The sequence below is a fragment of the Peromyscus eremicus genome, chromosome 20, assembly GCF_949786415.1.
Source record: "Peromyscus eremicus chromosome 20, PerEre_H2_v1, whole genome shotgun sequence".
Lineage (NCBI taxonomy): Eukaryota > Metazoa > Chordata > Mammalia > Rodentia > Cricetidae > Peromyscus > Peromyscus eremicus.
Window position 1 is genome coordinate 20,841,173 of NC_081436.1, and position 12,489 is coordinate 20,853,661.

General features: G+C 43.5%; 1 protein-coding gene across 3 annotated transcripts in view; it reads right to left on the reverse strand.

Annotated features, from left to right (window-relative positions):
- Wbp2nl (WBP2 N-terminal like) overlaps positions 1-10,398 on the reverse strand; it is a 15,969-nt gene extending 5,571 nt beyond the window's left edge. For 2 of the 3 annotated variants that reach the window (XM_059247353.1, XM_059247352.1), the window contains exons 1-4: positions 9,915-10,123; positions 2,002-2,110; positions 1,602-1,743; positions 1,344-1,436 (exon numbers count right to left, since the gene is read on the reverse strand). In XM_059247353.1, coding sequence (XP_059103336.1) covers positions 1,344-1,436; positions 1,602-1,743; positions 2,002-2,110; positions 9,915-10,108 — 538 coding nt within the window. In that variant the 5' untranslated portion in view covers positions 10,109-10,123. Of the gene's footprint in view, positions 1-1,343; positions 1,437-1,601; positions 1,744-2,001; positions 2,111-9,914; positions 10,124-10,289 lie in introns of those variants that run through there. The other variant, XM_059247354.1, reaches the window with a different exon arrangement.
- Between the last annotated feature and the right edge of the window lie 2,091 nt (positions 10,399-12,489).

The following is a 12,489-nucleotide window of genomic DNA, read 5'->3' on the forward strand; positions in this document are numbered from 1 at the left end:
GACTGGGGTTGAGGTGGACAACAGAAGGGAAAGGGAAAGGCCTTCCTGAAGAGCACAATGACAGCTCAAGAGAAGAGTGGATAAGGCCCACAGTGCGGTCTCACTGGATTGTAAAGAAGTGTGAGCCGCATGAAGTGAAGCTAGGCTGGGTAAACAGACAGACAGCATAAACGAATATTTCAGTCACAGAAAGCATTCTCTGGTACAGCCATTAGGTCAGCATTGTAGGGAAGTAGGCACCCCTACTCCCCTCTCAGGGACAGTAGGAGCACACAGAAGGGAAGCAGATCAAAATGCAGGTGACAAAGCCCTCCCCAGGTGAGGCTCAGGGAACTGGAAGCCTTCCTCGGCTCCAAGCACAAATAGTGACAGGAGTGTACACAAAGCATGCACCGACACTTGCTCCTCTGGGCTGTTCACGCCCGAGACCATTCCCATAGGCCCTACCGGGATTACCTGCCCTCTGTGGTGGTATTGTGTTCCCCAAAATATTGTGTATCCTAATAAACCTATCTGGGGTCAGAGAACAGAAAAGCAACTAGATACTTCGGATAGGCAGTGGTAGCACACGCCTTTAATCCTAGCATTCCAGAGGCAGAAATCCATCTGTTCAAGGATACAGCCAAGCATGGTGACTCACGCCTTTAATCCCAGGGAGTGATGGCAGATAGCAGAAAGATATATAAGGCGTGAGGACCAGAAACTAGAAGCATTTGGCTGGTTAAGCATTTGACTGGTTAAGCTTTTAGGTTTTGAGCAGCACAGTTCAGCTAAGAGCCATTGGGATGAGGACACAGAGGCTTCCAGTCTGAGGAAACAGGATCAGCTGAGAAACTGGCCAGGTGAGGTTAGCTGTGGCTTGTTCTGTCTCTCTGATCTTCCAGTGTTCACCCCAATACTTGGCTCCAGGTTTGTTTTATTAATAAGAACTTTTAAGATTCATGCTACAGCCCTCCATCATGCTGTTCATATAAACACTGAGTTTCTGGGCTGCATGCTGGTGCTGGACCATCAGAGCGAGCACAGCCCACCAGATCCCAGCCTTTAGTACAAGTGTGTGTCTGTTCACTCCCAAGTCGCTCCAGTCCAGTTTCCAGGACCAAGCCATGCAGGAGGCAGTTAGTCATGTAGGTGTCTGAGCACAGGCTCCCAGCTACTCCAGGACAGGGTGAGGTAAATAAGCACACAGTGTGGATCTGGCACATAATAGTAAACTCAGGAGATGCTTGTTGAAGTCATGTAGAAATACCAAATGCCTGACCACAGGCTAGCCAGTCTCTGCTGAGTAATAGTACCGTTCCAACTCCTTAACCGTTAAAGCATTTGCTGTGTTTATTACTCACCAGCATAGGCAGCTTTGGCCATCAGCTGGGCAAAGTCGACGGCACCTCCTTTCCTGAAGATCACTTTAAAAGTAGCCGATCCTTCCCAGCCACCTGGGGGAAGAAATGGCAATACTTACAAGCCCTGAGGAAGGCACCCTCAAGCAAGCAGATCAGCTTTGGTTTGAATTCTGACATGAAACAGGTCAGAATCTTAAACTCTCTAGAATCTTTTGGGGGGGGGGTATTAGGGAGGCACTTCTAAGAGGAAAAACTTACCATCTGGAGCTGCCTGGATCGTCCCTTTAATGTAGTTTGCTCCAAGGACTGGTTGTTCAACAGTGCAGTTACTCATTAGATGAAATGGCATCATAAAAGACAACATGGGGTCGTTGAGTGAACGTGAGGTCACAAAAATCACCTAAGTGAGGAAGGAAACTTTGGGAAAGGAATACAGAATTTGTCCATGGATAGAGGCTTGCAGAAGCAAGGCCAAGGTCACTTGGGTACTGTGACCTAATTGAGAAACATCACCTCTTTTCTTCCATTCTTCTTCAAAATGAAAGTCTCAAAGTAAAAGTGTTTTTAAACACCTTAAAAGCAAGCCAATGTTTAATTTTTTCAGCCTTATGGAAAACAAATGTAAGCTAATCAGCCAATCAAGAAAAGTGTAAATTACCCGGTATGAGGTGAGAAAGAGCACCCCCCTTTTTGTACCACTGAAGAAGTTGGAGCCTGGCGGTGACTGAGGGAAGGAGAAGTCCACATCTGGAGACTTCTTCAAGACACTGCAGAAAGCAAGTCAGGCAGCACATGTTAAGAAGTACATAAACGAACACACACAGGGTGTGGGATGCAGCTCTAGACTAGAGCACCTGTCTAGAACATGCTAGGCCAAGTGTGATCTCCAACACCACCAAAGAAGACACCAAAATGGTACAAACAAAGGTGTCAGTCAATAAACATTAGCTGCTACTCTTATTTTAGGGAAATGAAATGGATTCAACCAATTATTCTTGGGCAATTTACTCCTATTCTTCTTTTTTTTTTTTTTTTTTTTTTTTTTTTTTTTTTTGGTTTTTCGAGACAGGGTTTCTCTGTGTAGCTTTGCGCCTTTCCTGGAACTCGCTTTGGAGACCAGGCTGGCCTCGAACTCACAGAGATCCACCTGCCTCTGCCTCCTGAGTGCTGGGATTAAAGGCGTGCGTCACCACCGCCCGGCCTATTCTTCATTTTTAAAGGGATTTTGTTCAGACTGGAGCAATGGTTCATCAGTTAAGACCACTGGCTCCTCTTCCAGAGGACCCAGGTTTGATTCCCAGCACCCACACGGCAGCTCACCATAGTCTGTAAGTCCAGTTTCAGGAGCTCTGATGCCCTCTATTGTGTGTAAACATCCATACACACAATACTTTTTAAAATAAAATTATTTTACTTTTATTTATACATTTAAGTTTGTGTGTGTGTGTGTGTGTGTGTGTGTGTGTGTGTGTGTGTGTGTGTGAATGTATGCACGTGTGTGTAGATGTTCACAGAGGCTAACAGAAGGCTTTGGATCCCCTGGAACTGAGTTACAGACTATTGTGAACTGACTAATATGGGTGCTGGGAACCAAAGTTGGGTCCTCTAGAAGAGGAACAAGTGCTCTTAACCAGTAAGTTATCTCTTTAGCCCCTCTTCTCCCTTTTTATTACTGGATTTTCTGTTTTCTCAAACTTGCTTCTATTCTCAATGTCTGTCACTAATTCTTCAATTTCTTGTGCAATTACCAGGAAGAACTGGGCTCTTGGGATGTTTAGCTGGTAAAGAAAGTAAAGCACAGATAGATACTTCTACTCCCCCCACCCCACCCCACTCCACCCCACACATTACTCTGGCTTCACTCTGAATAGACAATTTGGACTTGTGTCCTCTTCACTCATAGAATCTAGGTGTTTTTTTGAGTTTATTTGTTCAGTGTCCTCCCTGATGATTATTAGAGACAACAACTGCTTCACTACTATAGCTCTAGTAAAGCATAAGTTACTAAATATTTATTTTAAGAAAATGAAAAAGGTAAAAGGAACAGAGAACATAATGCAAGTAACAGGCGACATGTACCATCTAAATGTCCCAGTAATTTAACAGGAGGGATTATTTATGGTGGAAACAACTATGAAAGATCTCATAGAAAGGATCAGCTAGGGGCTGGAGAGATGGCTCAGAGGTTAAGAGCACTGGCTGCTCTTCCAGAGGTCCTGAGTTCAATTCCCAGCAACCACATGGTGGCTCACAACCATCTGTAATGAGATCTGGTGCCCTCTTCTGGCCTGCAGTCATATATGCTGTATATGTAATAAATAAATCTTAAAAAAAAAAAAAAAGAAAAGAAAGGATCAGCTAGAGCTGATTCTTAAGAAATAGGTAGTGTTTAAATAGGCAGGGGTAATGGAACAGGAACAATTCAAATGGGGAGTCAATAGCATTAATAGATATGGAGATGCAGATAATGGAAAGCAAATTGCCTACTTGGAAGGAGATAGGCCACATGGATGAACACAGCATGATTAACATTAGAACAGTGAGACCAAGTTGGGAAGTTGTCTGGGATTTGAGCTTGGGAACTCAGTGACAGGCAAGAAGGATGGCAAGCTCTAGATTGTTCAGCAGGGAAGTTACATGACTGAGGAAGGGGTGATACAGTGGAAGGATCAGTTTAAGATCATAAAACAATAATTATACATTTATAGTGATGGTGGTAATACATAAAACTGTAATTTGTGACAGTAAAATTTGGTGAGTGGGTAGAGCTACATAGGACAAAAGATGTTGTATATTATTGAAAGTAAGTTGGTACTGATTTGAGTTCTATTACTGTAAATTAAGATGTTAAATATAATCAACAGGTCAAACCCAAAGAAAATCACTAAAATATATCCAAAAAAGAAATGAGAATGGAATTAAATGGTATACTAGGAAAACTATCAGACACAACAGGCAGTAATGAAGAAGTTAAGGAACACAGAAGACAGAAATGTATAGAAAACAAATAGTAAAATTGCAGATGGTACGTCCTTTAACAATTACATTAAATATAAATGAATTAAACTCTCCAACTACCTGCTGGGCATGGTAGTACATGCCTGATCCCAGAACTTGGGAAGCTGAGGCAAGAGGATAGAGTTCAAGAGGGCTAAGAAGATGCCTCAGTGGGTAAGAGCACTTTTTGTGAAAGCAACAAGACCTGAGTTTAAATCTCCAGCATCCATTCGAAATATAGGAATAGCCACATGCACCTATAATCCCAGCATTGGGGAGAAGAGACAGGCAGATCACAGTTCATTCATTCACTGCTCTAACTGAAACAGTGAGCATCAGGTTTGGTGAGAGATCCTGCCTCAGAAAATGAGGAGAGTAAAGAGGACACCCACTGTATTCCTCACAAAAATACATGCATGCACATCCACTATACTTACAGCCCAAACACTCACAAACATGCATACAGTTCCAGGCTTACATCCTCGGCTAATATAGTGATCCACTGGGTTCTGTAGTGAAATCCTGTCTCAAAAACAAACAAAAAAACCAGTGCTAGAGAGTTGGCTGAGTTGTTAAGAGCACTAACTGCTCTTGGAGACAACTTAGGTTGGATTTCCAGTACCCACACAGTGGTTCACAACCATATGCAACTACAGTCCCAAGGGATTCTATATCTCTGGCCTCCACAGGCATTACACACACATGTACAGACATACATGCAGGCAAAACACCCATACAAAATGAAAATAAATCTCAAAAAAATAAAAATGTCTTAGAGTTTTATTGCTATGAAGAGACACCATGACCATGGTGACTCTTATAAAGGAAAGAATTTAGTAGGGGCTGTCTTACAGTTCAGAGGTTTAGTCCATTGTTATCATGGTGGGAAACATGGCAGCATGCAGGCAGGCATGGTGCTAGAGAAGGAGCTGAGAGTTCTAGATCTGGATCAATGGGCAGCAGAAAGAGAGTGACACTGAGCTGGGCTTGAGCTTCTAAAACTCCAAAGCCCACCCCCAGTGACACACTTCCTCCAACAAGGCCACACTTCCTAGTAGTGCTACTCCCTATGGCCTATGGGGGCCATTTTCATTCAAACCACCACAAAACACAAAAATTCTCACATAAACCAATCAAAAATTAATAAAGCTTTTATAATGGGACCAACAGCATTAGTGTGATAGTTATTGTTTTCCTACTCTTATTAAAATTAATTCAAGATTAATTACTGACAAGTCTTGATTTTTAGTATAACTTGAGTATCTCTCTCTCCTTTTTTTTTTTTTTCTTGGTTTTTCGAGACAGGGTTTCTGTGTAGCTTTTGGTGCCTGTCCTGAAACTCACTTTGTGGACCAGGCTGGCCTCAAACTCAGAGATTCACATGCCTCTGCCTCCCAAGTGCTGAGATTAAAGGCGTGCACTACCACTACCCAGCTTGAGTATCTCTTAATGAACTATTTAGGGTCTGAACAGTTTTTGGGTTTTGGAATACTTGCATATACAAGAGATTTGGGAGCAATGAGACCCAAGTCTAAATGTGACATTCATTAGTTTCATATATACCTTACACATATAACCTGAAGGTAACTTCATATGATATTTTAAACAATGTTATACATAAAATAAAGTATTATGGAGTGAAATTTTCCAGATGAATTATTTGGTAGTACTCAAAGATTTTGTTGTTGTTGTTGTTTTAATTTTTTTTTAATTTTTTTTTCGAGACAGAGTTCTCTATGTGACCGCTCTGGCTGTCCTGGAACTTGCTCTGTAGACCAGGCTGAAAGGTTTTGTTTTTGAGACAGGGTCTGGCTATACAGGCCAGGCTGTCCTGGAACTCACAATCCTCTTACATCAACCTGAGTGCTGCAATTTTCAAGGTAGTTTTACCTTTAGATATGTACCGCCACACCCAGAATAATTGTTTTAATTGTGTGTGTGCCCTCTGTGGGGAGGTGGGGGAGAGAGAAGGGTGGTATAAGCATGTCTGCAGGTACCTTTAGAGGACAGAGCCCTCTGGAGCTGGAGTTACAGGAAGCTGCGCTCCATCTAGTGTAGGTTCTGGGAACTGAACTTGGGTTTTCTAGCAGAACAGGATATGCTTTTAACAGATGAGCCATGTCTCCAACCCAATCACACCTGAATTTAGTGGAGTATTTTAGATTTTGGATTTTTAGATCAGGATGTTCAATGTGTACTGGGCAAAAACGAGATAGAAACATAACACTTTAAAGTTCTTAAAATGTTTTCTATGAACCATTTTTTAAATTTTTTTAAAAACTATTTTAAAAAAACCTACAATCTCTAATTTTTGGCCAGCTGAACTTTGTACTCTACAAGACCTTTGTCTTAATGATACTAACACAGTTACAACACCAGACCCTAAGTTCTTCCTTTATCCTTGGCCATCTTGAATCTGATATTGAGGGGCCTTTGCCCTGGTTTTCCATTCATCTTCTTTGGTTTGGTTTATTGGGATGCCTTGGCCTGACTCAGCAGGATCTTCCCTTCATATCAACTTCTCTGCTTTCTTTTGCTCCTTTTTGGAGACTGACGTGCTTCAAGCATATTTCTAGGACAGAAATGACCTGAAGGTCCCCTTCTTCCACAGTCCCTAACAGATTTTTAAAGTAGTTTCATCCTCAAATGAACTCATCTACTCCTCTACTGTTGACAACAATACTTACCTTTATTACTTCATCAAATAACTGCTTGTTTATTGCTCGGGTGTCACTTTTATCCAAAAGTCTGATAATCACACTTCCTTCACAGTCCTTAGCATCTTTGTCATTCAATGTGGTCACCTTCACAATTTACTACATTTAGAAAATAACCAGTGGGCTGGAGAGATGGTTCAGAGGTTAAAAGCACTGCTTGCTCTTCCAAAGGTCCTGAGTTCAATTCCCAGCAACCACATGGTGGCTCACAACCATCTGTAATGAGATCTGGTGCCCTCTTCTGGCCTGCAGCCATATATGCAGGCAGAACACTGTATACATACTAAATAAATAAATCTTTAAAAATAAATAAATAAATAACCAGTACGTTTTTGTTGGCTAAAAGGACAAATTGGATGCATACACTGTGCTATTACTGGAAACCAAGTCACTACTGGTTTCTTCACATGGGGTAGGATAGGACACCAAAACAAAGTCTCAGCCAGGGCTCTTTGCTGTGGGATGGTCTGTATGTCAAATTGCTCTGATTAGTCAATAAATAAAACACTGATTGGCCAGTGGCTAGGCAGGAAGAATAGGCGGGACTAACAGAGAGGAGAAAAAGAAAGAACAGGAAGAGTCACTGCCAGCCGCCACCATGACAAGCCGCATGTGAAGATGCTGGTAAGCCACGAGCCATGTGGCAAGGTATAGATTTATGGAAATGGATTAATTTAAGCTGTAAGAACAGTTAGCAAGAAGCCTGCCACGGCCATACAGTTTGTAAGCAATATAAGTCTCTGTGTTTACTTGGTTGGGTCTGAGCGGTGTGGGACTGGCAGGTGACAAAGATTTGTCCTGACTGTGGGCCAGGCAGGAAAACTCTAGCTACAGCTCTTCCTTGCCTCCCCCAGCATCCTTGGCATCACAGGTAAGGCACAGAGTCAGGTGGTACCAGCTTCAAAGACACATTGTGATAGACTGGTAAAGATACATTTTCAAGCAGGGTCTGGCAAGATGGCTCCATGAGTAAAGGCACTTGCCACTGAACCTGGTGAGCTAAGTTTTATTTATCCCTGGGACCCACGTGGTTGTCCTATGACCTCTATATGTGCTGTGGCACGTGCACATATACACATGTAATTTTAATTTTTTAAGAATTCCAAATAGTATCACTTATAAATGTGGGGAAAGCCTAAGAATAGTTCACATTGAGAATTAAGCAAAGATTTATGCACACTGGAGTATCAGCCACTGACAGTAATAATATAGATATGGGTACTGGAAACTGCCCCAATATACTGGCAAATGAGGAAAATTAGTTAAAAAGCTGGTGGGAGGGGGAAACAAGTGTGAGTTTCATAGGGAGAAGTGCAGAGAAAGCCACACTAAGATGAAAAAACTACTGGAATTTGGGTAATTAATTTTCCCCCTGATTTTCCTATTGGGACATCAAGTATTATCTGCCCAATTTTTTAAAAAATGGATGAAATAAAGCAATTTAATCTTTTCCATTTTTACAACACACCCTGGCCCGTACATACGTTTATGACCTCTCAGCCATGATGACAAACTCTCTACAAGCCAGGTATGGCGGCACAGATCTGTAATCCCAGAAGACTTGCATCACCACATCTGGCTTCAATGGAGCATGTTACGTTTTTAATTAGGTCTGTTCAACATGTACTATACCAAGGCAAGATACAGACAAGACACTCTAACTCCAACTTTAATCACTAAATTCTTCCTCATCACTAAAATATGTGCTCCCCAACCCCTTTGTAACTTATTTTCCTCATTTACAAATACATTGGGGATGCTTTTTAATGTCAGTATCTATATCATTACTGCCAATGGTTGGTATTCCACTGTAAATAAACCCTTGCTCAACCCCAAATCTAAGACATTCTGGGATGTTTTGTTGTATTTGTTTAACTACTACAAACACTCATTGGGAGGCTGAGGCATAAAAATCACAAGTTAAATAGCTAAATAAATAAATAGCAAGTCTTAAGTCTCAACACACTCAACACACCACGGATTGTAACTAGACTCTCAAATGTGTATCGTAACTGTAAGGAAAACTAGAAAATAGAGCCAATCCGCACCCCCCCCCAAAAAAAACTATTTCTTTACAACAGTTTCCAGATAACCAATAGGGTCTTTGATAGAGAGAAAGCAGAAAAAACTTTTCTAAAGGATAGCAAGAGAAATGGATGCATGTAATTTCAAACCCAAATCCAGGCTTTCCCATATACACTGAAAATGCATTCTGAGCAAATTATTTCTTATATTTTCTCAGTGAAATGAGAAAAATAGTTTTGATCCTCACTGCAGACACAGCAATTAGAAGCAAAAAGAACAATACTTGCCATAATTAGCTGTTCAATGAAAACTATCAGTACGTATTTAAGAGCACAGATTCTAAATCAAGATTTTTCTTTTCTTTCCTCTTTTGAGACAGGATCTTTCTACAATACAGCTCTGGCTGTGCTAGAACTTGCTATGGCCTCGACCTGACCTCAGGGTTCTATTAGAGCACGGCATTGCATGGGAGTCTCACTGCCAGGTGGGAAACAAAGGGAAAATCAGCAGAGATCATCCAGAGGAGCCGTGGAGACAGAGTGTAAGGAAAGTGCACGCGGGGCTGACTAAGGAAGGGATTGGGGTCAAGGTCTTGAGTTTGCCTGGAGATAGGCTTCTCCTGACAGAAGCCACCTTACGAGCCTCAGCCGGTAGTGAGAGGTTGAGGACGCCATTCTTCCTGGACACCCCTACTTTTGTTCCCCATCTCCCAGGTTGAAGCAACAAGAAAAGGGAGCTTTGGGGGAATTCTGAGAAAGGCCTCGACATTTCGGGGTCTTTCTACAGTCATCTACACTCCACACCCTAGCCCCAATTCTTCCAATGCTCCTACCCCGGGTCGCGTGAGCTGCACCCAGGGCCCTCAGGGAGACTGTCACCCCGTAACGTCGCACCCAGTCGGCGGCGGCCGTGCCGCGCGGTGCCAAGGGCTAACCCGCTCTTCACACGCCCCTCGCTCAGGCCTTTCGAGGATGCTCGCCCTGGCGCCCAGCGCCCCGCGCACGCACCTAAGTCCCGCCCCCCCATTCCCACCCCGCCCGGAACGCCCGCGATGGCGCATGCCCTCAAACGTCAGGGGCGGAGCTCAGAGGAACGCGACCGGAAAGGGCGGGAAAGTCCTCGATTGGCGGAGGGCTTTCTAGCGCGCAAGTCTACCCCTGAGCGTCTCCTCCCTCCTGGACAACAGCCTGCAAGTCCCCTCAGGCACCTTTCGCCATGAGGGATGAGGGCCTCACGGCGGTCCGCCGAATGGTTCTGGTTCACCGCCATCTTGCTCTTGGTCCCCTCCCGCCACCGCCCGCCCTTCAAATGGGAAGGGGGCGGGGCCTACAAAGCAGGGGGCGGGGCCCTGAGGAGAGGGCGGAGATTATGGCGCAGAAACCTGGAGTGGAGGGAACAGCTGTCACAAGAGGAACTGCTTGAGTCAGAGGCCAGAGAGCTGTGATGAGGGAGATGGGCATGTCCGTGGAACTGGCTCCACCCCTAGAGCGGGAAGGGGCTGAAGGATGGGTGTGTAGATCTATCCTACTATTCCTTGTGTAGACCTACAGCCAGGCCCCCCTTGGTCCTGCTAGGAGCTGGGGGGTTAAAAAGCATCCATTAGCCTAAGATCTCAGCCCAGATTACCGTAAACCAATCCAGATCAAGAGTCTACATTCCTCCACGCTTTCTTCCGTCAAAGAAGGCATAGAATCAGAACCAATGGTCTTGTGAGAGAACATCCAGAAAAGGTGAGCTAGGTCAGGAAGTGGACTGTGGATTTCAACCTTCAGTGGGTCCAATTCCGGGTAGGTGTCACGCTCATTGTATTACTCAAGACACTCTAGAGTATTAATATGCCAGTGAAGAAACAAAAATTGCCAAATAATCAGACATATCATTCTAAGACACGTCCAGATTTCAGATTTTTTTTCTTCCTTTCTTTCTTTTCTTTCTTTCTTTCTTTCTTTTTTTTTTTTTTTAGACAGGGTCTATGTAGCTCTGACTGTCCTAGAACTCACTGTGTAAACCAGGCTGACCTCAAACTCACAGAAGTCCTCCTACCTCTGCCTTCCAAGTGCTGGGTTTAAAGGTATGTGCCACCACACATAGCACAGATTCTTTTTTTTTTTTTAAGTTCAAGACTTACTAGAATTAAAAATTAAATTCAGTAGTATAGAGCAGAGCAGAAAACATCTGATCTAGCCTCTCCTGCCAATGCAACCTTAAACAAGAAGATTGCTGTCTGGACTTTACCCTCTGCGTGCACGGTGATGTTGAGTCAGAACAGTGCTTGGGTTTCCCATGGCTGGGATAGTTGATGTCCACCAGTGGTTTTGAGAGCCTCTTGACCAATCCTCTTCCATTCGGACCCCTCCGAACTGAGTCTCCTCATTCATTTATACCATATGTTCACAGCACAGAAAGTCAAGGTACCAAATGATTGCTTACAGTTCCTATTACCATTTAGGGAAATAATCAGCAGAAGAGAGTTGTATTGTTTAATAAGCTCCAAGTGAGGGGAAGATTGTCCTAAACTCAAGAAAAAGCCTAGTGTTTAACTTCCTTTGTGTGTACGATTAGTATATGTGCACGTGTGTTTGGCTGTCCGTGCCTGTGTGCACTTGAAGAGGCCAGAAGAGAGTCCTATCACTCTCTCCTCTATTTCCTTAAGAGAATATCTCACTGAACCTGGAAGCAGGCTGGTGACCAGCAAGCCCCAAGTAAGCATGGCGCCATACCTGTTTTGTTTTTGTTTTTGTTTTTTTTTTTTTTATGAGGGCATTAGGGATCTGAATTCAGGTCTTATGATTGTACAGTCATCACTCTTACCAGCTGACTCACCTCCCGTGTCCCTTGTGAAACTGTGTGTGTGTGTGTGTGTGTGTGTGTGTGTGTACGTGTACACATGCACAAGAACACATGGAGGTCAGAGGACAACTTATGGGAGTTAATTCTCTCCTTCCACCATGTAGAATCCAGGGATCAAACTCAGGTTGTCAGCCTTGGCAGCAAGTGCCTCTTTCCAACTGAGCCATCTCACTGGCCCCTTTAGACTTTTAATATGTTCATGGTAAAATCGTTTTCTAGGCAAGACTAGGCTTTCATTGGTTCTTATGCCTTCAGGGGAAAAAAGAGCACACACTAAGAAGTTAAGTAAACAGGACTGAATCCTTTTCTGGGAAAACGCAGAACTTGTGAGATCAAACGTCAACTCTCCCACTCACTGGGGTTACAAAGTTCCAGGAAAACGACTGGGATATGACCTCATGTCACCTGAAAATGAATAGCTCACACATGTTCAGTCTCTAGTACCTATGGCAACTTCTTGCCAAGAAGGTCCCTAGCTCACACACAGGTGAGATGATGCCATTCGTGGCTGATTTGATCGAGGAGCAAGCAGCACAAATAACACAAAGACCAGGCCG